Below are 26,760 nucleotides of genomic sequence, written 5' to 3' on the forward strand. Positions count from 1 at the left end.
ATAAAAACAAATTGCCTGTAAGATGGTGAACTCCATAAGTATAACTGTTCAAAATTGAGTTAAGAGCAATGTATACTTGACACTTAATAATACGTACCTCGAAAACAAGTGAAAAATATTGTCTAATTTAATACATTTCCAAAATTCTATAGCTACCAGACAGGTTAGTAATAGGTTACGTCTGCTGCCAAATTTAGTCTGCAGAAAAATGCTATCCTGTAAGTGAGTAGACTCTGAAATTTTAAACAAATATAGAAATGATTTGTATCTCCTTCAAAATGATTAGGAAGGAAAGACTATTACTAAAGAAGAAAACACCAGTACGAGTAGCACATGTTCTCTTATTTAGGTATGTTTATTAGAAACCAGATGAACGTGCCAGGGATTTGTTATATTAAATACCATTCTAACATACCGCCAGTAAGAGTTATGCTTAACTTATTTTTAATAAATGAACAGCTACACATTTCTGGAAGAGAACAAAAATGTAAAGGCTGGATATACTACAAAACTTAATATACATTTTGCCAAAAACATGTATGCTGGCTACTGAGTTTCAACTACACATATTCTAGCATATTATAAACTGCATTAACAATTGTTGTCTTTGATGAACATGTTCACTTACTGTTGACATGATGGAAGGCGACAGTAAAGAGCTGTTGAGATTGCTTGATGTAATGACCTTCCTAATTTAAATCTTGAATTTTTCTCAAATACTGTATTTGTATATTAACTTTTTACTACCCTTTTTGATCACGGAAGCATGTAATAAGGATTCAAGTATGCATCATTACTCATCCAACCAAGTTTTATTCTGCATTTTGCAAGCATCTGATTAAAAGCCCAAAAGGTCTACATCTTGAAAATCTCCAGTTTTGGAAGGTTGTTGATCTATTTTATCAGGAAGTTCTATTCTCTTCCATGGCTTACTAGGACAGTGTAACATGTAGGGGAGAACCACAGGTTTAAGATCCTGAGAAAGTTCTAGTGGTTCTAGATTATGACCAGAAGCTGGGCTGTTTGAGGCTGATGGTAAAACTGCTGGATCTGGCCCATATCCTATGGGATCAAAATTCGGTACTACTGGCACAATGACAGAAGGCTTAACTGAGGTCTCCTCTGACTCCTCAGATGATTTTTCCATGCTTTGTACCTCTTTCGGTTCATCTCTTTTAAAACGTTTAAGGGCAGTCAAAAGGTTAGATTTCCGGGCTTCAGAGTTTGCATTTTCAGTGAGTATGTCTTCAGGCATAATAACACTTCGAAAAGGAGTGATTCCAGGTGGTCTTCTGAAAAGTGAGACCTCCTAAAAAAACATTAAATATAATGTTATGCAGGCAAACACATAGCCTTACTCACTTGTAGCACCAGATGACCCTGAGGATCTCATCCTTCTAGCATTACAGAATGGATGAACTGTAACTTCCTTAAACTAAACAAGGAAAAATAGAAACTTTAGCTTTTGGCTGCAGTAAAAACAGTGAGGCTGTTAAGGAAAAAAAAAACGATCATCTGGCCTTGTAGGCCAGGTCAGTAGTATGTTATTTAAGTGTCATTATGGATTCAGAGGTAAATTTTAAATCACAAATTAAACATATTACTAAGGCTGCTTTTTCAGTTAAGAAACACAGCACATGTTAGATTTCTTATATCACTACAAGATGCTAAAAAATTAAGTTAAAAAAAGAAAGAAAAGTAAAACAAAATCTTTGAATTTTATCATACATAGACAATACTATATTAGTTTATTACATTTAAGAACTAAGGGTGCCCCAATGAAGTTAAGAGGGTCTTTTTGCATTACAAGTTCATTTTTCAGTCAAAGTTTTCGATTTCCTCTCTTTTCTGCACATCTTACCATAGTATATATTATCATTCAGACTTTACCATTTTAACCATCCAAAACTCACAGATTAGGGATTCATTAATTTTACCTCTTTTAGAACTTTATTTTTCTTTTACTACTTCTACTATATATGCTTACTTATCAACCAAAAGCATATTTCCCATTTAAATAGAAAAAAAATACCCAAAAATCTCAAAAATGGTTTGACCGATTTGACTGAAATTTGGTAACATTATAAAAAAAAAAATGAGCCAAGCTATGTTTTTTTTTTTTATCTGTTGATATATGTCAGTAATAATGCTGCAGCGAGTGGGGTGCATGCACTTCATTTTCCTGTGTACACCACACGTGGCAAGAAATCTGAAAAGAACTGACCACACAACATTTTTTTAATCAATGGTTGCATTTTTGCAAAAGCCAACACTGTTGTCCACCTGCATATTATCATTATGTTCGTAATACCAATTAACAATAAAAAACACTTGAGGAAATGAAAAAATAATAAAATAAAAAATGGTAATAACACTGTAATAGTGCATTCTCCTTCCCTCATAAAAATACGACTAGTGCTAAACTTGAAAATAAATTCTTAAGTGAACAAGGTAAAAACCCACATCTGAAGCCAACATTAGTTCAATTCGCTTGCTACAATTATATATACTACTCAAAAGAATTAAAGGAACACTTTTTAATCAGAGTATAGCATAAAGTCAATGAAACTTATGGGATATTAATCTGGTCAGTTAAGTAGCAGAGGGGGTTGTTAATCAGTTTCAGCTGCTGTGGTGTTAATGAAATTAACAACAGATGCACTAGAGGGGCAACAATGAGATGACCCCCAAAACAGGAATGGTTTAACAGGTGGAGGCCACTGACATTTTTCCCTCCTCATCTTTTCTGACTGTTTCTTCACTAGTTTTGCATTTGGCTACAGTCAGTGTCACTACTGGTAGCATGAGGCGATACCTGGACCCTACAGAGGTTGCACAGGTAGTCCAACTTCTCCAGGATGGCACATCAATACGTGTCATTGCCAGAAGGTTTGCTGTGTCTCCCTGCACAGTCTCAAGGGCATGGAGGAGATTCTAGGAGACAAGCAGTTACTCTAGGAGAGCTGAGAGGGCCATAGAAGGTCCATAACCCATCACCAGGACCAGTATCTGCTCCTTTGGGCAAGGAGGAACAGGATGAGCACTGCCAGAGCCCTACAAAATGACCTCCAACAGGCCACTGGTGTGAATGTCTCTGACCAAACAACCAGAAAGACTTCATGAGGGTGACCCAAGGGCCCCATGTCCTCTAATGGGCCCTGAGCTCACTGCCCAGCAGCATGCAGCTTGATTGGCATTCGCCATAGAATACCAGAATTGGCAGATGCACCACTGGTGCCTGTACTTTTACAGATGAGAGCAGGTTCACCCTGAGCACGTGACAGAAGTGAAAGGGTCTGGAGAAGCCATGGAGAACATTATGCTGCCTGTAACATCATTCAGCATGAGCAGTTTGGTGGTGGGTTAATGATTGTCTGGGGAGGCATATCCATGGAGGGTCACACAGACCGCTACAGGCTTGACAAAGGCACCTTGGCTGCCATTAGGTATCAGGATGAAATCTTGGACCCATTGTCAGACCCTATGCTGGTACAGTGGCTCCTGGTGCACGACAATTCCTGGCCTCATGTGGTGAGAGTATGCAGGCAGTTCCTGGAGGATGAAGGAATTGATACCATTGACTGGCCACCACACTTTCCTGACCTAAATCCAATAGAACACCTCTGGGACATTATGTTTTGGTCCATCCAATGCCACCAGGTTGCACCTCAGACTGTCCAGGAGCTCAGTGATGCCCTGGTCCAGATCTGGGAGGAGATCCCCCACAACACCATCTGTCATCTCATTAGAAGCATGCACCGATGTTGTCAGGCATGTATACAAGAACACAGGGGCCATACAAAGTGCTGCGTACAATTTTGAGTTGCTGCAATTAAATTTTGGCAAAATGGACTAGCCTGCCACATAATTTTTTCACTCTGATTTTTGGGGGGGGTCTTTGAATTCAGGGCTCTGTAGGTTGATCATTTTCATTTCCATCAAACGATGTGGCATCCTTTCGTTCCTAACACATTACCCAGTCTATATCAGTATAGATATCCAGGAGGATTTCTTTTTCCCATTGACATCTGATGTGTTTTCAAAGTGTTCCTTTAATTTTTTTGAGCAGTTTATTTACGTAGTGAGCAATTTAAGGTTCGGATTAGCGGTTTGCTCTACCTTTCATTTCACATTCCATCATGTTCCATATTGCAAAATTGAGGTTTATTTCAGTACCTACTGGTTCCAACTTTCTGTTCACCACTTTTTCTGAGCTAAACTGTTGTTTCCATATACTGGGCCTGTTTCAATTTGTGAACTGCTTTTGATTTAAACCCACCAAAATGTTGTAATAATACAAGATTACATTTCAAAGTGTTACTTTCAAATCTGACTAAAGTTTCTGTTTTTACAGGATGTGCTACAGGGTGAAATTATATTTATACCCAAAATTCCCATTATTCAACTGATCACCTGTTTGAATCCAAAAGAATACAGTTTTCTGTAACATTATGTTTTCCAATAACCATCAACAAAAGTCAAGGACGGTCACTAGGAAAAGCAGCAAATGAGTTGTGGAAGGAATGTTTTACTCTTGTACAATCATATTTAGCATGTTCAAAAGAACAACGTTCTATTAATTAATGTTAGCCCCTGGCTAAAAAAAGGTTAAAAACCAACAAATACTGTATACAGTAAAGTATTCAGTTAGTTATATAGTACTTCTTATACAGCTGATTAACTGTGATTCCTGATGTCCAGTAGTCCCCTGTGAATGTGACTGCTTCTTAGCTGCTCAAACGGCAAAGACTTTTACTTTTCATAGAAATCCTTGAAATGTGATACAATTGTACCATGTGAACGTAATGTATAAGAATTGTCAAACCTCACTGAATGATGTGCCCCAGACTTGTACCTTCAGCTAAATTTAGAGGTCTGCAGTCTGACGTGATCCATTTTGCAATAAATCGCGGTAGTTAATGCTTTAGATCTTGTTTCATTTATTGACTAACGTCTCCACAGATTTTGCTACGTAATGTCACAGTTTTTAACAGTGGCATCATGCTTGTTTTGCTGTTAAGTAATAAACCAATGATGTTGTACTGCAGTGATATTTGAATTTGCCTGCAGTAAGTTTACAAGTATCAATAATTCTGTTCTTTGAACTGCCTGTGAGAGTTTTACACCAAAAGCAAGCATCATAAATGTCATCTTTCTTAGCCATTGTTAATGGAATAGGTTAGATCAGGGGTTTCCAAGGTCTCCCAAAATGTTGTACCATCTGGTCAAGAGACTATTGACACATGTGTGAGTCAATGTCAAGTGGTATCTCTAGGCTAGCAAATTTTAGCCCTTTTTCTTGGGATAGCACCTCCAGGAATTTAAATATTTTAAAGTATTACCATTTTCTTTCAGTCGTAAATTGTTAAGTACTAAACTCATTCTAGTCACTACTAAAAGGGAGATTTTTTTTTACTCCCACCCTTCCCCTAATATTGCATTTGGAGATTTTAACAAGTGATTGCAGGGGTTTTTTTTGTGTGATTTGTGTATGTGCTTTAGTTTTTCTTATGCACATCAAATACCTTTTTAATTAATTATTTTTAAAGCAAGAACAATAGCATGGTTTGATAAAGAATAAAGAAGGCCTAAAATTTTTAATCTACAAGAATTGTAGTTATATGTACATCTAGATCAAAAGAAACAGAAAAGTAACTGACGTTACATATAACTACAGGTCAAACAAGGAGAGAAGTAACTCAAAGTCAATTGTGAAGGTTGACTTTCTTTATGTTTTATAGAGTCATCATTATCAATTTGTGGATCTATTTTTGATAACTTTATGTACAGTTCTGCTTCTTACTTCAGCCTATTCCTGTATTTATTTTTAAAGGGAGGATGAAAGTTACCAAACACTAAAAATTCTGACTGAAACAATAGCTTTCTGCTGCTGATTAATATTGATAATACTAAAAATTTAAATTTTAGATATTTTTATTATTAATAATTAGGTTCAAAGCAACAGTACAAAAAACAAGTTCACGTTCACCTTCAACAAGTTAAAGGAGAAAGAAGGAGAGAGACATGCTATACAGCCTGCTTCTGCAAGTGGAGTGGGGAGAAAGAGACGACTCACATGAGGTGCTCACTTTTACAGAAATCCATCTCTCTTGCTGTGAGGTGTGAAAGTGATGGGAGCTGCTGTTTCTAAAAGTACGATTTGGAAAGACTAGAGTGGAGTGTCATAGCAGGAGCACCATGAGACAGATGTTTATTGATTACTTTTATTTAACAACTGAAAAACAGATTCACTTGCCAGTATGTTTATTTAAAAACTAGGCCATTTAAAGTCAATCTTTAAAATTTGTATTGATATTTTTATTATAGTCAACCTTTCAGGAGCTGCAGCTCTAAGTTTGAAAACTTTTGGCTCAGATATCAAGGAGTGTCAATTAATGTGATTAAGAAAAAATAACGTGCTGTACTTTTGAAAATGAATTACATGCACGGACTTTGACAATGCAGTATAAGGAGCTCAAATGCCTCTTTTTATTAATTATCTTTGTAATATTTATTTTAAAATAATATTTTGAGTCAAGTCATATTTTAAATCGAGTACAAGGCCTGAAGAGAACTAAATATATCTGACTTCATATAAGTTCCTCTTTATAATGTTTACAATTGATTTTTCTATATGTTTAGTGGTAGTTGTTCTTTAACAGTTTTTAATATGCATAAGGGATTAATTTTTCTGTTCTCCTAAGGGACTCTGAATAATTTTCTACAAATCAGGATTTTCAGGCTTTTAACCTCTTACAAATTTACCTGACCTAGACAAAAAGACATACTGCATCTGATGGTTACAATCAAGAGACAGTGAAAGCTGGGAAAGGACAGTCAGGATGCCACTGTTCTCCTGGTCATTTCACAAGAGGTTAACAGAGTAGTGGCAGGTTAGTGAAAAGGCTTCTGAATGATTATGTGGGAGAATGGCCTGATAAGGGTAACAGAAATAGCTGTGGTTAAGGGGAAACAGTAGCTGGAGTTCTGATATGTTGCTATTGAAGCAAAAGTTAGGGCTTATGCTTCACCCCAGCGTGATTCCAGTGGTTGGCCAGAAATGACATCATGATTAGAATCTAATTGAGTCTGGCATCGTGAGGAGGGCTGGTGGTGAAGACTCAACTGGTAAAAAAGAAAGTGGCCAGGTCGATGACAGTGTAAAAGAAAGAGAAAGAGACAGGAGGCTAGAAAGGGAGTCTGAGTATGTTTTTAATGTGTGCAAGTAAACAAGCCACCCCACCAGGCAGAGAAGAGCAGGGTCATTGAGGAAAGTAAGATTTCATTTGTCTCTCTATTTTGCTTTGGTACTTTGTGTTGTCCACATCTTAATCCTTCTCCTGTGCTTTATTTGCATAGTAAAAGGTGTCTTTTTTGTATACATTTGGACTTCTTGGACTTATTCTAGTAGTTGAGTCCTGCCAGCCTCATCCAACAGCATATAACAGAATTTACATTGTTATGTTATTTTTTTCATCAATAACAATAAGGCAACTTGCCCTTACTGCTTCCACATCATTTAAAAAGTTGATTGGCTCATGCTTAGAAAATGGTACTAATTCTGTGTAAAAGCACAACCTTTTCCAGTTTACTCTTCATCATTTAAATTTGTGGAAACAACATGTCAAACAAATTAGACATCTGCAGTGATCTCAGAGAACCAGATGTTATCAGTTGGAGAAGGGTTAGAAAGCCATTTCAAAACAATTTGAAGTCAATCATTCGTCATCAAAAAGAGTTATTTACTGTTGGAAAATATTCAGCACTGTTGCCTATCTTCCCAGTAGTTGGAGGTCAAGGCAACTCAACCAAAGAGATCAATCTACAGAATACCTTGCAGAATCTGCAAAAACACAGAGGATACATCTGGTTGTCTACAGAACTCTTTCAATAGGGAGATAATCATTATGGGAGAACACTGAATAATTCTAGGTTACATGACAGGGTAACCAAGAGAAAGCTCATTCTCTCCAAAAAGAACAAAGCAGCATCAGTTAGATTTGCAAAGGTGCATCTGAACTAAAATCACAAGACTTCTAAAATAATGTGCTCTGAATGGACAAGACGAAAGCAGAGTCGTTTCTTATTTACAATCCCATGTTTAAACCCAGCAGAGTATTCTGCCATAAGAACATCTTGCTAATTTTTAGGCACAGCGGAGTGGTGATTTGGGTTTAGTTTGCAGCCACAGAATCTGAGTGCCTCATAATCAATACCGTCACCATAAACTCCTCATTACACCAGAGTGTTCTAGAAGAAAATAGGACATCTATTCAACAAATAAAGCAAAGTCAAATATAAATCATACACCAGGACAATGATCCTGAGCACACTGACACATCTACAACTGAATTGCTGAAAAAAGGAAAGAATAAAGATTTTTCAGATGTTATTGTGGAACATTACAAGAGCTGTTTATAAACTAATAACCTCAGCATTGACCAACTAAAACAGAGCTGTAAGGAGGAATACAATTACTTCAACGTATTGCTTCTACAGATAATTGCACAAGTTACTGACTAATGTTGTCATGCACACTCCAACTCTCCAACAAAAATCATATAAGTCCATCCTAAACACATGTGCACTATAGTACCTGGATACTCTTATCCAACCCAACAGGATTAGGCAAACCTGTGAGATCATTCGGTGTGCAAGTTTAAATTTTATTTGCATGATTTGTTTCTAAAACATCATTTTCTTTACTATTAAAGGTCAGGCTGTACTATTACAGCTTTTTTTCCCTCAGAAGGAGTGTTTTTGATGCTTATTCAATTTCATAGGAGTAACACCGACCAAATGAAGGGTAGCAAGAATGGCTGAAGGGGTTTGCATTTGCAGCACATACAGGAGGTACAGGCAGTAACAAAAACAGAGATAGAGATATTAAGTTGTTCAATCAAGTCCTTGCTACTTAAAATCCACAGAAAGAAATAAAAGAATACACTATAAAAAGTTAAATGACTCCCAAGTGGCTGATCATTTGCATTAGGATGGGAGCAAAGACAAAGCACATTTAATTAAATACAATGCAGGCAACAGCATTTTTGCTTGGAGGCAAAAGTGAGAACAAAGTATTAAAGGGAACTTGTATGATGTAGGACTTTTCAGAAGTTTGTTTCTTGGAGGACTACACCTAGGAGAAATGCCAGCTAATACAGTGCTTGAGTCAGGAGCAGAGCCCAGACCAGAGAGCTAGAGACAGGTAGGTTATGGTCAGACATAAATGCAAAGCAAGAGGTACACACCATGTATGAGTATCTTCCCCAGAGTTGAAGATGTCCAATTCATTTTTGGATTGTATGGTTCTGGAATATGACCCTGGGAACTTAGAAGTGGTAGGCAGGGATGGGGAGCCCCAATTGATCACTTGTAAACCAGTCCTCATATAGAGGGAGGTGATGATAGTAAGGGATTAATTTATTTGAGGGATTGAAACCCAGGTATCATATGGTGTGCTGCCTCCTGAGCACAACAAAATGCATCCCTGGACACAAGAAATGGCTACTGCCCAAAGCAGAGGTGGATACAATTGTCATTGTCTGTGTTGCAACAAATGACATAGATAGCACAGACTGTCAGTACTGTAAGGCAGATTTAACGAGGCAGATGTTCATCTGAGGTTAACAATCAAGGTTTATTTGAAGTTCTATAGATCTATCTATCTATTGAAATCACTAGTCTACAGGCAATAACATGAAATGAACTGCTGAGAGTGAGATATATTGTATGCAAATAATACTTGGAAATTATTGTGGATGGGCCATTATAATTACCTGAACAGGATGAACATCACATTCGACCTCAGAATGGACTGTTTTCATCCATCTAACAATGACAACTGTTGCATTACAATGGCCTTCATTCTGCAAGAAAGAAAAAAAACGTTTAAGTGGTAAGGAATTCTACTCTCTTCCCATAATGATGGCCAGAGTATTTAAGGCTTGCTAAATGGAAAAGCGGTTGTAAACCAATCAATTTAAAGTAAAGATAATTGTACCACTTTTAATTCTTGCTCCTGTGGCCCCTGGGTTGGTGTAGAAATCCTGAAACGTACATCAAGAATGTAGCCCTTGTGGGCTCTAATTTCCCTGCAATCCTGGCCCAACAAACGTTCAAATTACATGACACACATATTGTATTGGTTTGAAAGAATTTGATTCTCACTATTCCAACCTAACCACACCAACTGAAGCTGCATTCCAGAATACAGTTTAACATTTGGGAAGGAATTAAAACACTCTGTCACCACAGGTGCTGATCCATGTACCAAAAAATAGCTCCTGTTCCACTGCCCTCAAATGATACTGTTTTCTGGCGCTCTAAGGAGACAGAAACAATTGATAATTTTTAACAAGTAACATTATGGGTTCCTGGTATTATTTTATGTTGGCTTCAGGTCATTAAGTGTTCCCTTTTTCTGATTAATTATCCTATGATGGTACATTCTTTCATGTGCTCATTTCAATCATCGAAATTGTCATAACAGATGTACAAGAAATACTTTTTCCAAGACATGAAATGATACAGATTACTCACAGTATTTCCAGATTCACATTCTGGAAGTATTTCAGGATGGCCTGCTTTAGAACAGTTTGTTTCGTGTATTGAAAAACTCATTTTGTACTTTATGCCTGCTACCACCTACAAGATGGAAAAATAGAATTGATCAACATAATCATTTCTATTTCTTTACAAAAAAGTCCTCATAAGAAAAATGTTTACCCTTATAAGGTGACAATTCTGCAAAGGGTTTGTTCCATCTAAACCTAAAATATGGAAGAATTTTAGGCATACTGCTTGCCATTTAAGATTGGTAGAAATCTCACCTGTGTTGAAGCTTTGTGAACTTCAGAAATTCTAAAATAATTGGAGTAATTGTTTTCTTTATTGAACTTATTGATTGCATGAAACAATGGTTCATCCAGATCCTTGTTATTAGCATCTATATCCATTGGACATCCAACACAATGTGCTTTTTCTGGAATGATTGGTTTTTCAACTGTAAAGAACATAATATAACAATTATTACATTTGAGACATAACCTCTTGCTCTACAACTCCATTGTCTTAGTGCTCACAACATTTTCTAGGTAACGTCAGTTTAAAATCTGACCAAATTGAATGTTTTGTTTAATTTCTTAAGGTTGCAATATTTCTTTTTCATTATTTTTCCCGAAGGCTGGTTTCAAAGTCAGGTCTCTATTTATTAATCTTCACTTGACATCTGCATTAATGTCAACTGATTTATCTAGTTTAACATTTTTTTTTTCATTTCTTCAACTTGTTGTCTACCTATGCATACTTTTACAACTAGTCTGTACACTTACAGTGTATCTAAGATTTGATTCTTTCTCTTTTCAGAGGCTTCCTGTCTATGCTTACTATTTTTCAGAACTGTCTGCTGCAAGTTTTGATGGAGCAGCACAGTGGCAGAGTGGTTAGTGCTGCTGTCATGGATTCAACATTTTGGGTTTGCATCCCATGTCTGGGATTTTTTGTCTTTGAGGAAATTACAGTCCCACCATCAGATACTTTGTTTTATATTTTTCTCAGCATCCACAAAGTCATGCACAACAGGTTGATTGGTGATTCCAAATGGATTCTGTATAGATGTACGTGTAGGTGTGTGTGCGTGGGCCCTACAATGGACTGGCAACCCACCTTACACCCATTGATCAAGACAGGCCCTAGCTGGGTGGAGTACGTTTCAGAATATTGTGTTTTATTTGCTTATTTTCATATATTTGAGACCATTTCATGTTAGTGTATGAAATCACTTGTCTTTTTTAAGATGTTGCAGTTTTCACTTTCAGACACAGCTTATGATGACTCCACATCCAAACTAAAGAAGATAAATATAGCAATAGCACTGTGAGTTTCTCGAAAGCAAGAAAAAGACTATATTCTCTTCCAATAATACATATGAACTGTAACACTTAGAAGAGGTGACTCTTTCTTCATATTTACTGCATAAAGAGGTCCCTGACTATTGCTGGAAGATGAACTAAAAATCAACAGTTTAAATAACAGTGAGTGTTACTTCATGCTAATAGAGGATTCTTTTTTCATCTTAGTAACACACCCAATCCTTTATGTTTTACACAAATGCTTCAAAACTGATCCATTGTATTGCTGGGATTTCCCAATTGCAACAACAGAAAATAGGCACTAAGTTCATCCTCTCGGTGTCCTGTCCACTGTCTAACTGATCCTTCTCCTTGACACATTTATCTTATTCAAGAATGCCAAGTTGTGAAAATTGCTGTAAAAATATCTTGTTTTTTTTATATAGAGAGAGGTCACTTTTACTTCAGTCATAATGCATGCAGGGTAATTTTCACCATCCGGTTTCAACCTTGTTTGTTTAATTTCTTATTCTTATCTGTTCTCCAAAGTGTGTCTATCTGTCTCTGTTAGCCTTAAGATGCATTTTTGTCTCTGTTGCCTTTTAAAACACCCACTTAATTCATTCTTTTTTAAACTGAATGAGGCTAAAATTGCATTTGTGTCAGAATGTGGCCAGCAGGAATAGCAGACAGTCAGCACAACCATGAGTCTAACCTGAGTCCATCCACAGACCTGCCACAATGCTCATATACTACACACCTATTTTCATTTTGTTATTTCCTTCTGTGTGCTTTCCTTTGGATTATATTGAGATTATCAGGATTTATGTGCGCATTATACATTTTACATGACATCCAGAAAAAGAAGCTGATTTGTAAAGTGAGACACTATATAAAATTTTAAAAAATGATACATTGCATTGCATCCAGTTCAAAATTCTAATGTGACTACAAGTAAGACACATAAAGCAACACAACACCCCTACAGGGCTTGAACCCTGTTTCAGCAACCACTAAATAGTGTTTGAATCTCTTCCCATAGTTGCTTGGGTTTCCTCTGAGGACTTTAGCTTTACTGGCATCATTGTTTGCAGTGGACTGTCATTCTTTCCAGTTTTAGTTTGTGAGTTTGTTTCTGTCTGGACAGGCTATAATTATCTGCAAACCTGACCAGGAAAAATACAAATACACTTGGTTTTGTTTCTTTTTGCTTCAAATCGCTAATCATATTATAAGTTTCTTTTATTGGCTAAATCAAAAGCCATGCAAGTTCAAATAAGTACATACCAAATACATCACAAGATATGGTAACATTGGAGTCTTCCAAAACAGGTGCCATATAAACATTTGCTGTGCAATGGCGCATTATCTGTGGAAAACAAAAAGTATATTTGATTTTTTTTTTTTTGTTTTGTTATGTGGCTGAAAAGGATCTGAAAGTAATAACTTACACCAATTTGATCAGGAAGGTGGTCACATTCTGTCCAGACTTTGCCTCCCCCTACAGGACAGTTGGATTCTTTAATGGCAAGGCTAATAGAGTATTCACTTCCATTTTCAGCCTGTGAAAATAAAAATAGAAATACAATTTAGGATTCTAATAGTTAAACAAAAGTTTTTGTGGTGAAAGTTTGTGTGGGTGAGACATGACATATCAAGTGGCAGTATGGCATGACTGATAGTGCAAGTTTCAGTAATAAAGAGGTCGCTTTCCTATAAAAATGTGAACTTGTGTAATTGTGACACAAGACCAGAGTGATTATGGCACTGATAAAAACTGCAAATCGCATGATAAATTATAAATTAATGATAAAGATTTCTATCTATCTATCTATCTATCTATCTATCTATCTATCTATCTATCTATCTATCTATCTATCTATCTATCTATCTATCTATCTATCTATCTATCTATCATGGTCTCTTCACTGCTATCCTACCCTTGCAATCCCCTGGCTTACAAGGCTGAAACCTGCTAGCTAAATCCCTCTCTAACCCCCCATTCTCTCTCTCTGTTGGTTTAAAAGCCGTTTTCTGGGTTCACTAAGATTGACTGAATGTCTCACACATTTTAGGGATACTAAAGTGGAAGTTTTTATGGCCAGATGTTCTTCCTGACACTAAAAACACTAAAGAGGAATATTGACCTTATTCTAACCCCATATGAATACAGGATGCCTTGTATGGATGAGTCTAATGTTATTATGTTTATTGAACAAGCTATTTGTGGACAGCAAATAATAAATCCACATGCTAGCCACTTTATGACTTATCCCCAGTCTATTCTTTCTTAAGCTTTGTCCTAGGCAAGCATGCCTGCTCTGGCCTGTCAATTCTTGATTCCTTTTCCTGTCTTACACTGGGCTCTTTCTTCTCCTTCTCCTGCTGTTCCATTGTGCCTTTGCCACCATTCATTTAAAAGAGTGCTGTTTAGTTGTGTTCCCTCTTAATGATGACCACAGGATTTAACAGTATACATACTTAGAGAGTCGCCAGAAAGTGATTGTACTTGAACATGTTGATTTTGTTTTTGTTTATGGTAGGTGATAATAACGGACTAAATCACTAATTAAATTCTGTCCACTGTTTTCTTGATCCATGATCCACACGGTGAATGTGTTTATGTATAATGATAGGAGGCAGAAGTGTAGACTGAAGGGAACAAAGTGTTTAAAGGATGGGCAGAAACCCCAGAAAGGATGTGAATAACTGCAGCTGTGACAAACGTCATTATAAATGAGAAAGGGTTTGTGAGGACCCTCAGAAATACTGTACTTATTACAAACTGGGCAGGAGAGTTGAAATAAAAACGAGCAGGCAGGTGAACCCATAAGGAACTAGTTTTAGGATGTCTAAGTTATGGCCTCCCATATTTTTAAAGAAAACCTTTTACCATTCTGTTGTTTACCATGTTGACTCCGCATATGATTTGGCTGTGTAAACATATATCATATCGCAGAGACTCGCAGCTTCAGACCTGGGAGCCCATTGTAACTTTATGTTTTTGTTCCAACCATTTTTGCGATAAATGAGTCATATCTGATGTCACTGTTTAATTTTCTGGTCTTTTTTTTCTTATATTCTGCATTGAGAAGTCAGGCAAAATGAGACGTTTTATTGAACAGATTACAATATGCAAGCTTTCCAGACAGTTTAGGATTACAGGTTTCCTGAAGAAGGGGCCTAAGCTCCCTCAAAAGCTTTAATATTGTAACCTGTTCAGTTAGCCAATAAAAGGTGTGATTTTGCCTGGCTTCTCATTGCATCCATTCTGGCTAACACAGTAAAACATGCAAAATGAGGTAGTATTGGATTTACAGTATATGAAAATAAGGGACATTTTTATTTCTACCATAGCTTTAAATACATAAATCTTTTTTGTTGTTTTCTTTTTAATTCATATTCTTCCATGGAATTTGCGCCCCTATCTGTATCCTAATAATAACTGTTAAAACTGGGCAAATAACTGTGAATGCTTAAAGGCTACATCAGCGTTAGACTAGTAAATAGCAGCTTAAATAACTAGAAAACCCAGAAAAGAAGAATGAAAATCATAATGGTGATGGTGATGATGACGAAAATCTTAAAAATCAAGATAAGAAGAAGAATGTTAATTTATCCCCATGTATAACACTTATATATGTTTACTAGGCAAGTGGGCAGACACACACGTAATAAGAAGCTCAGAACTACAGTAGTTGTGAAAAAGCATCGCAAGGCATTTGGTGGAGTTAAGTTTTGAGTGCGATTCAAAGCATATTCAGGGACCGCTCGCCACCCTTCATGAAGCTTAGTGTTAACCAAACTTCCTGTCAACACCTTCAGTTTAAAAGCTGTGGTGGATTGCCGGCATGTTACTCCGGTCCTCACCCCCAGGCCGCCAGGAGGAGCCCTCCCGACAGCATGATCATGCCCCGAGTTCCAGCAGGGCATCATGGACTTTGTAGTGTTTATACACAGCCCTGCTGGATACTTTGGGGGCCACCAGGCATCGCTGTAGGGGGGCTCATAGGCTCACATGTGCCCTATAACCCAGGAGTATGTCATAGTCATGTGACGGGAAGAAACAACGTGCTCCCGGGATGAAGAAAAGGACTGTTTGCCCTGACCCGGAATGAATAAGGAATTGTGGACTGATTGGACAGGAACACTTCCGGGTCAGGGTGTATAAAAGGATTGTGGGAAGGCCCAGACAGTGAGCTGAGCTGGGAGGTAGGAGGGCGAAGTGTCTGGGCGAGGAGGAAAGAGTATTTTGTAGTTTATTTGTGATTTATGAGTGTGGAGTGGAGGGTGCTTGGTGCACTGGATAATAATAAAAATAATAATTATTTCATATAATTATTAAATAATTCACCTGGTGTTCAGAGTGGTACCCGAGGGTGTTAGAGGTGGACCACGCCTCTATCTGCTACAAAGCTAAATATCTAGAAGGTATATGGTTGCAGCCAAAAAGAATAAGTGCAAGGATTTCAAGAGTGTGGAAGCCAGGATTTTAACAGAGATGCAGTCATTCCTGGATGAAAATGGTGTATGGGCTGCATGTGTAAGCACACTCTAATATTGGTAGGACTAGGGATCTGCACTCAACAATTTGTCTGCTAGAATGTCCAATATTGTAAGTCCTCTGTTTTCTCATCATTAATCTTGCAGCATAAGGGAGTAGTAACTAAACAGCACCAGTCAGTCACATGGTTGCCACCTCTCATATGACACACTATGAACCAATCTATATAAAACAACATTCTCAAAGTGTCTTAATCAAATTTAAAGTCATGGGGACAGGATCCTATCACAGCACCACTGGGGCAAAACAGGAAATATTAATAGGGAGGACAGTCTATGAAATGGTTCAGTCACATCCACACTCACACTCACATTCACACTCATACAAAGTCAGTTTGGAAATGCCAGTTGACCTAACCAGCATGTCTTTAGGGATGTTGGTGTAAAAGTGGAGTACCTGGAGGAAAACAAATGCAGACAGTAGGAAAGCAAGCAAACTGTACATAAACAGTGACCAGGGGCCTCAAGTATAAAAGGTGCGTACACACAGAAATGTTGCGTAAGAACGTTTCCACGTTCAAATCGCAATGTATAAAAACTAAACTTGGCATAAAGCTACGCACATTTCCACGGTACCTCATGCCCTGTCGTATGCAAGTTCTCCGCTCGGATTTGCAGACTGGCAGCACCCGGCGTCAAAGCCATGCTACTGTTCCCGTGTGGTTCATCTTTATTTTTCAGATCCACATTACTGACGCAGCTTTATAAATACACTGAAATTAAGCGCATAATGTTTATTAGTTTAATGCATCTGACTGTAATTAACCTGTAACAATATAATGGTCCACGGAATGGCCAAACTATTCTAAATACCATAGCTGCTTTAACGTTGTTACTCTCACTGCACCTTCTTCTTCTTCTTTCAGCTCCTCCCGTTAGGGGTTGCCACAGCAGATCATCTTTTTCCATATTACTCTCACTGCACCACTCAGAGCAGCTGATCAGAAAGAGAATTATTGGTATACAGCATCAAGCACACACTGCCTCAGCCATGCTGTCTATTGAACTGCTTCTCACACGGCAAATGCTTCAAAACCTTTCCTGTACAGACCGCGCGGTTCAGAAAGAGTTTCATCCCAAGAGCTCTAAACGCACTCAATTAATTGCTCCTTGTAGAACTGTTTGTACTTATTAGTACAATTACATAACTGTAAACTTGCGATACAGTTATAATATTGCACAACCTGAGCCACTTTATAAAGCGCATATTTACATATTAAGATAATATAATTTTTAAGATGAAATGCAGCAAAAAATGTTTATTATATTATACAGCTAAAACTTTAACTTTATTTAAATAATCTATATTGTTAATAATTAAACGCTACGCTAGCAAGGATCTGGCACTCCGTTCACAGATTGTTCCTGCATGCCTTGCACTGTATGCTTCACTGGGACTGGCGTGAAGGATAGAATAATTAAACATGTACTACGAAGATATTTCAATGTTCCTTAAAAGTTTTGATGAATTGACATTATAAGCTTACAGATGGCTTGACATCTATTACAGAGCTGATTGTGTGGCTATTAGGTATTTGGAGAAAGAAAAGGAAGGACAGGAATTGGAGGTTAGTACGTTTGAAAGAGACAGTACTGCTACAATAAATTATTTTATCGAAGGTCGCGCACAATCGCTGCGCCACCGTGTTCCCATGTTTAATAACGGGCTTTAACTCCTATCATCATGAAAATGATATCACTATACATCGCAGTATTTTAGTTATTTAGAGAGCTGTAATATCATGAATGTAATACATTCTGCGTCCTGTCAGAGGTAGAGAAAGCCGGTTTAAGAAGCACGTAGTGATTCACACACATAGAGCTCATAGAACATCAAATACAAAACAAAGCATTTAACGTACTACTTTTGTTACGATGGGATTTGCGAAACTAGTAAATTGAACGATTTTAAGATTAAATTTATGATGTTCTACTTTAATGACCAAATAAACTCCATGATTAAAGTGGAAATTTTGAGATTAAAGTTGACATTTCCTGCTTTTTTCCCACTGTGTGCCTTTTTTTTTCCTCTGTACCCTAATAAGCTTTCATATGAAACTCAGACGGTGGGCTACAACTCGCCTTTTCATGGTGACTTTGATATGCGACTCTTTTTTTATTTCAGGCACTGTGCGACTTTGTGAACTTGAGCTTTGGAGTTTCTCTGACATGCTATGTCACTCGATCAGCTTCCTTTTCTTGTTTATACCACTGTTTAAACCAACAAATAGTACGTTTTACCTTGCCTCCACTTGGTATGCACTGAAATTGTTCTATTGTTCCTCATGGTTTTGCCATTGTCTTTTCACAGAACACTGAGCTTAAGGGCTATTAATATTGATTTACATATTCAAAGAGGCGTAATTCTGGGAGGAGTTGGGGCGGGACAGCAGGCGCGTGAACGTGCGTTACTTTTCACGCTGTTTGGGATTTATGTAGTGGAAGAACGTGGAGGTTTGCATACACACAGATTACTGCATCTGGATTTTTCTGTGCGTGCGCACATTCCCGCTTTTGTGCTTATGCCATGTTATAGTGTGAGTTCTATGTACGGCGTTATACATGAGGCCCCAGGTATGTACAGAATGTATATACACACCGATTAGCCACATTAAAACCACCTGCCTAATATTGTGTACATTTTCCTTGTGCCACCAAAATCTCTCTGACTGGTCGAGGCATGGACTCCACAAGACCTCTGAAGACATCTTGTGTTTTTTGGCACCAAGACATTAGCAGCAAATCCTGTAAGTCTTGTAAGTTGCAAGGTGGGGACCAAAGGATCGGTCTTCTTTTTCCAGCACAGATGCTCAATCAAACTGAGATCTGGGATATTTAGAGGCCAAGTCAACAACTTGAACTCTTTGACATGTTCCTCCAACCATTCGTGAACAACTTTTCCAGTTTGGTGAGGCACATTATCCTGTTAAAAGAGACTGCTGTCATCAGGGAATACCTTTACCATGAAGGAGTGTATGTGGTCTGCAACAATTTTTAGGTAGGTGGTACATGTCAAAATGACATCCAAATAAATACCAGGACCCAACGTTTCCCAGCAGAACATTGTTCGGATCATCACACTGCTTCTGTCAGCATGCCTTCTTCTCCTAGTACATCCTCTAGCCTGAAGTAAATGATTCACATGCTCCCAGCCATCAACATTATCTAAGAGAAAACGTGATTCATCAGATGAGGCCACTTTCTTTCATTGCTCCATGGTCCAGTTCTGGCACTCACAAACCCATTGCAGGCACTTTAGTCGGTGGAAAGGGTTCAGCATGGGCACTTTGACCGGTCTGTGACTACATAGCCCCATGCACAGCAAGCTGTGATGCACTGTGTGCCCTGACACCTTTCTCTTATTGCCAGCATTAAGTTTTTCAGCAGTTTGCACAAAAGTAGCTCTTCTGTAAGATCAGACCAGATGGGCTAACCTTTGCTGCACGTGTGCATCAATGAGCTTTGGGTGCCCATGACCTTGTCACCGGTTGACCTTCTTTGGACCACTTTTGGTTTGTATTAATCACTGCATACCAAGAACACCCCATACAACCTGCCATTTTTTACATGCTCTGACCCTGTCGTCTAGCCATCACAATTTGGCCCTTGTCAGAGTCACCCCGATCTTTACGCTTGCCCATTTTTCCTATTTAAAGCATATCACCTTCAGGAATGGACTGTATATATATATTGTCACACACGTGCGCATGGGAGGCAGCTAATGGGCTTGAGTAAGGGCAGTTCCGAGACATACCGGGAGGTGGCAGAGTGCACTGACTCTTTTTCTCCTTTGCCTGCAGACCATTCACGAGAGATTCTTCCTGGTCCTCTGGACGTCACTTCCGGGACCGAGCCAATGGAAGGAGACCTTGCCGGCACCAGCCCCTGTGATGTCACGTCCGGGCTTGCACCAATGACAGAAGACCCTCACAAGCCTGACCCCTTTGACTTCACTTCCTTTCTTCCCCTCTAAAAGTCTCCACCTTTTCCCTATTCCCTCAGTTCTGTATTGGACTCGGTTTTGTGCACAGCAGTGCTATCATTTAAAAGACAAATTGCAGCCAGGAAACCAAATTATACGGGTGGCTGCCCCAAACCTTGCTATGTCTCATTGTGATTTTTGTGACTATATATATATATATAATTAGTATATTTGTGAATGTAGATTTCCTCCCCAACTGCACTTTCCTCTCAAAGTCCAAAGACTTGATGCGATTTTCAAATGGTACCTCTGAGTTGTCAGAGCATCAGAGTGATTGTCCTGTGATTGACTGTCATCATGCCAAAGGCTACTTTTTGCAACAGGCATAACTGATATCCTAAATTAGTTGGGGGTGGAGTGGCAGGAAACGTGGTATTTAGATATTCTGTTAGTATGACAAATTCCGCAGATGTTGAACATACAATGGAATTTGAGCTTTATTTAAGAGGTAATCTATTTTTTGTGCAGGTGAGTCCAGAGTTCAGCTTCAAGCCTTCCCTTATCTGAATTCCAGTTGTGTGGGTGTTTCTGACCCTTGTTGTAGTGCATGTTGATCATGATAATATTAAACTTTGCTCTGACTCTTGTAGACCATGGATCAATATTCTATGTTGACATAACTAAGAACAGAAAGACAGTGCTACTTTAAAAAAGGACACTTTAATGTTATCCCTGTATTTTGGAATATCATTCATGCATTCTTAGATCCACTTAATCCAGTTAAGGGCCATAGGGATAGGACACTACCCCACTAAAATCTGATGCAGAGTACTAGTCAATTGCAGGACTCACTCACATGCTCTGGCTCCCTCATATAAAACCAGTTTGGAGTCACTAAAAGCTTAGTGTACACATATTTATGATGTGTGAAGAGAAACTGAGTACCTGGAAAAAGTCCACACAGGTTAGGTTATTTGATGACTGTCATTTAACACCGTGTTTTTGTAAGTTTTTCCTGTCATGAAGTAATGAACAGTGCATACCATCCAGGGTTCATTCTAGCCATGCACCCATACTGCCAGGATAAGCTCTGACCACTTGTGATCCAGAACTACCTTCAGCAGATAGATAGATAGATAGATAGATAGATAGATAGATAGATAGATAGATAGATAGATAGATAGATAGATAGATAGATAGATAGATAGATAGATAGATGTTTTAATTGCATTCACACTTAATGAAACTTTTCATTTCAGCTACTGCTTTACATACGTAGAGAATCTGCCAGCCAGTGAGAAAGTAGAATGAATCTGGGGACAAATAAAGTTCTGTCTATCTGTCAAAAAAATATTTTCAAGTTAAAAAGTTTTAAATTGCTTTGACATATTACATTTTGGAATATAAATAGATATTAAGCTGATTAAAGAGATTACTTGTTAAAAAGAAGCAGCAGCAATGCTAAAATAATTTCTTTCTCTTCTGACATTTCACTTACCTCCATGGCCTCCAGGATTTGGTAAAGAGCAAATTGATTGCTCGAGTTGAGATTTTGGTTGTACCTCTGAATTGCTAGGTCTGCACCTTGTCGCACATTTACGCTGTCACAGTAGGTCGGAGTTTTCAAAGGTAATGCTCCTATGAGGCTCAGGGAACAGTAGATTAACAGTGCTGCTAAAGTCTTCATGCTGGAGATTTGTAATGCGTAACCCATTCAGGAGAAATGAAGCCTAATCCAAAGGCTTACGGCAGTTCACTACCCAGCTCTGGCGCCTTGCTCATCCCCATTATATACTTTTTCATAAAACAAACAGAGACAGTTTATCTAAACATTTGTGTTTGAGTAAGATGAGGTGGAGAAAACAGTGACTTTGACACACAGGAAGAGCAAATGTTTGAACAGCAGGGCTTTCATGGTCATTTTGTGTTTGTTGGGGTCTTTAGGTCTCAGTGTGGTGGATTTTAAACCATAAAATCAATAAAGTAAAATTCTGAGGCAATACAGGCTTATTCTTTGTGCTTTGCTTTCTATGTTACTTGTGATACTAATAGCCAATTTAGAGTTAATTCTTTTAATTCTTACCTTGTATCCAGTGCTGTTGGAATTGGCTCCAGTCAAACAGACTACATGTAGAAGTAATATGCTAAGATTGTACCATTTAAACAAGAAAGTAAGACAAAGTAATTCCAAAAATAATGCAAAAGAAAGTAAGGCTTTGTAATTCAAAATTCAAAAAACACCCAAAAGGCCTAAATATTTTATAAGGCCAAAAATACTAAAACTTAAAACATCCTCTTCTTCTTTCGGCTGCTCCTATTAGGGATAGCCACAGAGGGTCATCTTCTTTAATATCTTCCTGTCCTTTCCATCTTGTTCTGTTACACCCATCACCTGCATGTCCTCTCTCACCACATCCATAAACCTTCGCTTAGGCCTTCCTCTTTTCCTCTTCCCTGGCAGCTCTATCCTTAGCATCCTTCTCCCAATATACCCAGCATTCCTCCTCTGAACATGTCCAAACGAACACAATCTCGCCTCTCTGACTTTGTCTCCAAACCATCCAACTTGAGCTGACCCTCTAATGTCCTCATTTCTAATCCTGTCCATCCTAGTCACACCCAATGCAAATCTTAGCATCTTTAACTCTGCTACCTCCAGCTCTGTCTCCTGCTTTCTGGTCAGTGCCACCGTCTCCAACCTATATAACATAGCAGGTCTCACTACCGTCCTGTAGATATATCTGTTCACTCTTGCTGATACCCGTCTGTCACAAATCACTCCTGACACTCTTCTTCACCCATTACACCCTGCTTACACTCTCTTTTTCACCTCTCTTCCACAATCCCCGTTACTCTGTACTGTTGATCCCAAGTATTTAAACTCATCCACCTTCACTAACTCTACTCCCTGCATCCTCACCATTCCACTGACCTCCCTCTCATTTACACACATGTATTGTGTCTTGTTCCTACTGACCTTCATTCCTCTCCTCTCTAGAGCATATCTCCACATCTCCTTGACTTGCTCCCTACTCTTGCCACAAATCACAATGTCTAAAAACCCCAAACCCCCACAGATCATAATTCACAATAGCTTAAACCAGCTTGACAAATGAAGAGTGAAAAGGGAGCCCATGGCACTGAAGCTTTCTCAGGTCAGCCTGGAGCCCTACATACTGTATATAGCGTTTCAGGTAGCAACACTGTTAGCTGAACACTTACTGTATAGTGCTGGAAGGCCCCACAACCCTGGACTCACCATAAAGTGTGAAGAGAAAAATCACAATGAAAAGGCAACAGGATTATAAAATGATTAACAAAAAAAAAATGAATGAACACAAACAAATAATTTACAAAAAATTTACAAAGCAAATCAGCAATGGGAACCAAAAAAAAGGTAAGGGATGGAGCACCGCTAAACCATGAAACTGACCCCCTGTGACCCCGAACTGAACAAGCAGTTTGAAGATAGATGAATGGATTGTCTAAGACTTTAGCTTTAGTAATGAAAATAACTTAGTTATAGCGAATCAACAAAGATTGCAAATAGTTAGAAAGCAGTATAACACAGCAATACGAAACAGTCTTAATGGCAGCTCTAAAAAAGTGTGCCTTGTTACAGGAATTTATCTTCAACCTTCAGTTAAACGCTGAGATCGATGGGACTTCTCTAATATTGGTAGATGGATCTTTCCATAGTTTGAGCATCCTGTGGATAAATTCATAGTTTAAATGTATTCACCTAATTTTAAGGAAGCTTACATCTTGAGATTGGAACCTCCTCACTGATAAGTTCTATAAGGTATATATATATATAGAGTAGCTCCATAACTTTATATATTATCTGGATGATTTTAAAATTGGTTCTAAAGTTAACTGATAGCTAACAAAATTACAGGAGCTATATGGTCATGCTTTTCCATTCTAGTTATGATCCTTGATGCTGTGTTTTAAATTAACTACTGTATAAATTAGTAAGTAAATATTTTAAACATCATAACTATAAAACGTTAAAATAATCATTTTTCCTTGAGCAAAATAAACTAACTAGCTTTTCATGAATCAGCAGTTTAAGAAGCCAATTTAATTTCACAATATTTTCTAGAAAGCAGGTTTTTAAAACCATAGAAATGTGATGCGTGAAAGTTAAATCTGTGTCAAAGATAACACTTAAATTTCAGATGGAATCGGCTAGAATAAAATACAAGCCTTGTGAGTTCAAGTATTTAGTATTGCCTTACTATTTTAAGAATTAGCACAGAGTACAAGAATTTGTTTCTTGTCTTAATTTAAAACCAATTTTCATTCATCTGCTGATTTATACTAAACTTTTATACTAAAGTTTAACTAAACAATTAATTAATGATGTTACTGAAAAAGTGGAATTTGGATTAATGATAAATACAGTAGAGTGTCATTGGCATAAAAATGTGATTTAATAGTGTGCCTCCTAATTACATCAAATGGTAACACACACTGTAAAGAGAGAAAAATAATCGTTTACAAGTAGCATTAAGCCCTGAGGAACATCATGCCTAAATGTGGAGAGAAATGAGGGAGCACTGTCTTCAGACTTATGCACATTTACAAACCAATTTGTCAAGTGTGAAGTAAACCAGCTAAAAAGAGTGCCTGATAGGCCAACTAATTTTTTAAGCCTGTATAGATTAATTATGTGATCAATAGTATTAAAAGTAGCAGTTAATCACCCAATCTACTTTGGAAAATGTACTGGTTAAAATCAAATTCAACCCAACTCTGAATGTAACTGCAGTTGTTATCTGATCACACAATTAAATTAAAACTGCATCTGATCCACCTATCAATGTGAATGAACCTGCATCCAGTTTACAACTGATTCAGATAACCACTGCATTCAAACTTGATTTTAAGTAAAATTAGAATAAATTCACTTCTAATTATGACTGAAATGTTATCTTACCCTTTCGAATGAAACTATATCCAGTCCACTACTACATATAATTGAAACTACATCCACTTCTGTTATAATTTGTGTTCGTTTTATATTTTTATATGTTCTTTTCAACCAATTTTTACAATATTTCACTTTTTTTGAGGGTTTTTAAAGTTGCAGATTTCATTTCTGACATTTCTTTTCCATTCTATTGTTTCCATTACAAGTTGTTTAATTTTTTGGTGTGCTTTAACCATCATCTTGTATTTTAGCAATTACTGCTATTTTGGATACCTAGCAGAGGGGCGTCCTCAGTGATTGTGTCCTGCAGGTAAGTAACGTGATGTGTTGAAAAGTCTGGTAATAGTCACTTCCTTATCCAAGTTGCATTTTTAAAACCTTATTTTGTGTCCTTTATTCCTTTGATTTTTTGTTGTACTGACCTTTACTCTATGTTTTTTCATTATGTTTTTTATCTCATGTCTTGGTTTTGACGATCGTGTCTTTTGATCTCCTGGTTTTGACTCACGTGTATCTCCTGGTGCTCACTTAACTTACTTCTCAGTTTGCTGACATAATGAATGTGAAGCTGCATGTAGGCAGTCTTTGAACTGTGTTTCCTGAGATTTCTTCCTTTTTGTCCTGCAAGGTTTTTAGAGGTGTTTTTTCATATTTTCATAGAGAGTTTAAGGATGGGAGGTTATCAGATAGGGCCTGTGAAAGCCAATTGAAGCATATGATGTGTGATTTAGGACTATATATATATATATATATATATATATATATATATATATATATATATATATATATATATATATATATATATATATATATATATATTGTAAAGGACTGCCGGCAGCTCAACCCAGACGAAACCCCCAGGATGCTAGATGGAGACTTCCCTACAGATTCCCGCAGGGCACTATAGGAGATGGAGTGTGGCTTCACAGCCCTGCTGGGTATCGTTGGTGCCACAAGGGGACACTGCAGGAAATCACGGGGACTTCTGTTTCCAATATAGCCCAGAAGTACTCCCAAGTCATGGGGACAGAAGTACTTCCGGGCTGAAGAAAATACAAGTCTCCAACTGACACATGGATGGAAGGACAGAAGCACTTCGGGGTCAAGGGCTATATAAAGGACTAGTGGAGACCCAGCAAGAGAGCCGGAGTTGGGAGGAGTGTAACAGAGATTGCTGGGAGGTGAAGTGGAGAGGAGAATTGTATTATTGTGTTTATTTAGTGTTGTATTGCCTGTTTAATGTGGCTGTGGTGCATATATATATATATATATATACTAGCCATCCCCAATGGCTTCGCTCACGTGTTAGTGAAACAGGACAGTGAGGAGAGCCCTGCCCAGCTGTCTATTCCTCTTGTCACTTTTCCCCCTCCCCTCAGCCCTCTGTCTTGGATTAGCATGAATATATCGCTCCTGCAAGCTAATTATTATTCTTAGTGCATTGAGAGAAGTCACAAAATCAACCGGAATGTTCAAGCAAATTATAGAAA

The 26,760-nt window shown here is 37.8% G+C and overlaps 1 protein-coding gene across 1 annotated transcript; it reads right to left on the minus strand.

Moving 5' to 3' along the window:
* Positions 1 to 339: 339 nt before the first annotated feature.
* kng1 (kininogen 1) lies at positions 340 to 22,115 on the minus strand. Its single transcript, XM_039759195.1, has 7 exons — positions 21,833 to 22,115; positions 13,301 to 13,411; positions 13,137 to 13,218; positions 10,830 to 11,002; positions 10,540 to 10,644; positions 9,777 to 9,866; positions 340 to 1,309 (listed from the first exon to the last, which is right to left on the minus strand). The coding sequence occupies exons 1-7, from the start codon at positions 22,046 to 22,048 to the stop codon at positions 839 to 841; spliced, it is 1,248 nt and encodes a 415-aa protein (XP_039615129.1). The 5' UTR covers positions 22,049 to 22,115; the 3' UTR covers positions 340 to 838.
* Positions 22,116 to 26,760: the final 4,645 nt, after the last annotated feature.

Source organism: Polypterus senegalus, chromosome 1 (assembly GCF_016835505.1).
Source record: "Polypterus senegalus isolate Bchr_013 chromosome 1, ASM1683550v1, whole genome shotgun sequence".
Classification (NCBI taxonomy): domain Eukaryota; kingdom Metazoa; phylum Chordata; class Cladistia; order Polypteriformes; family Polypteridae; genus Polypterus; species Polypterus senegalus.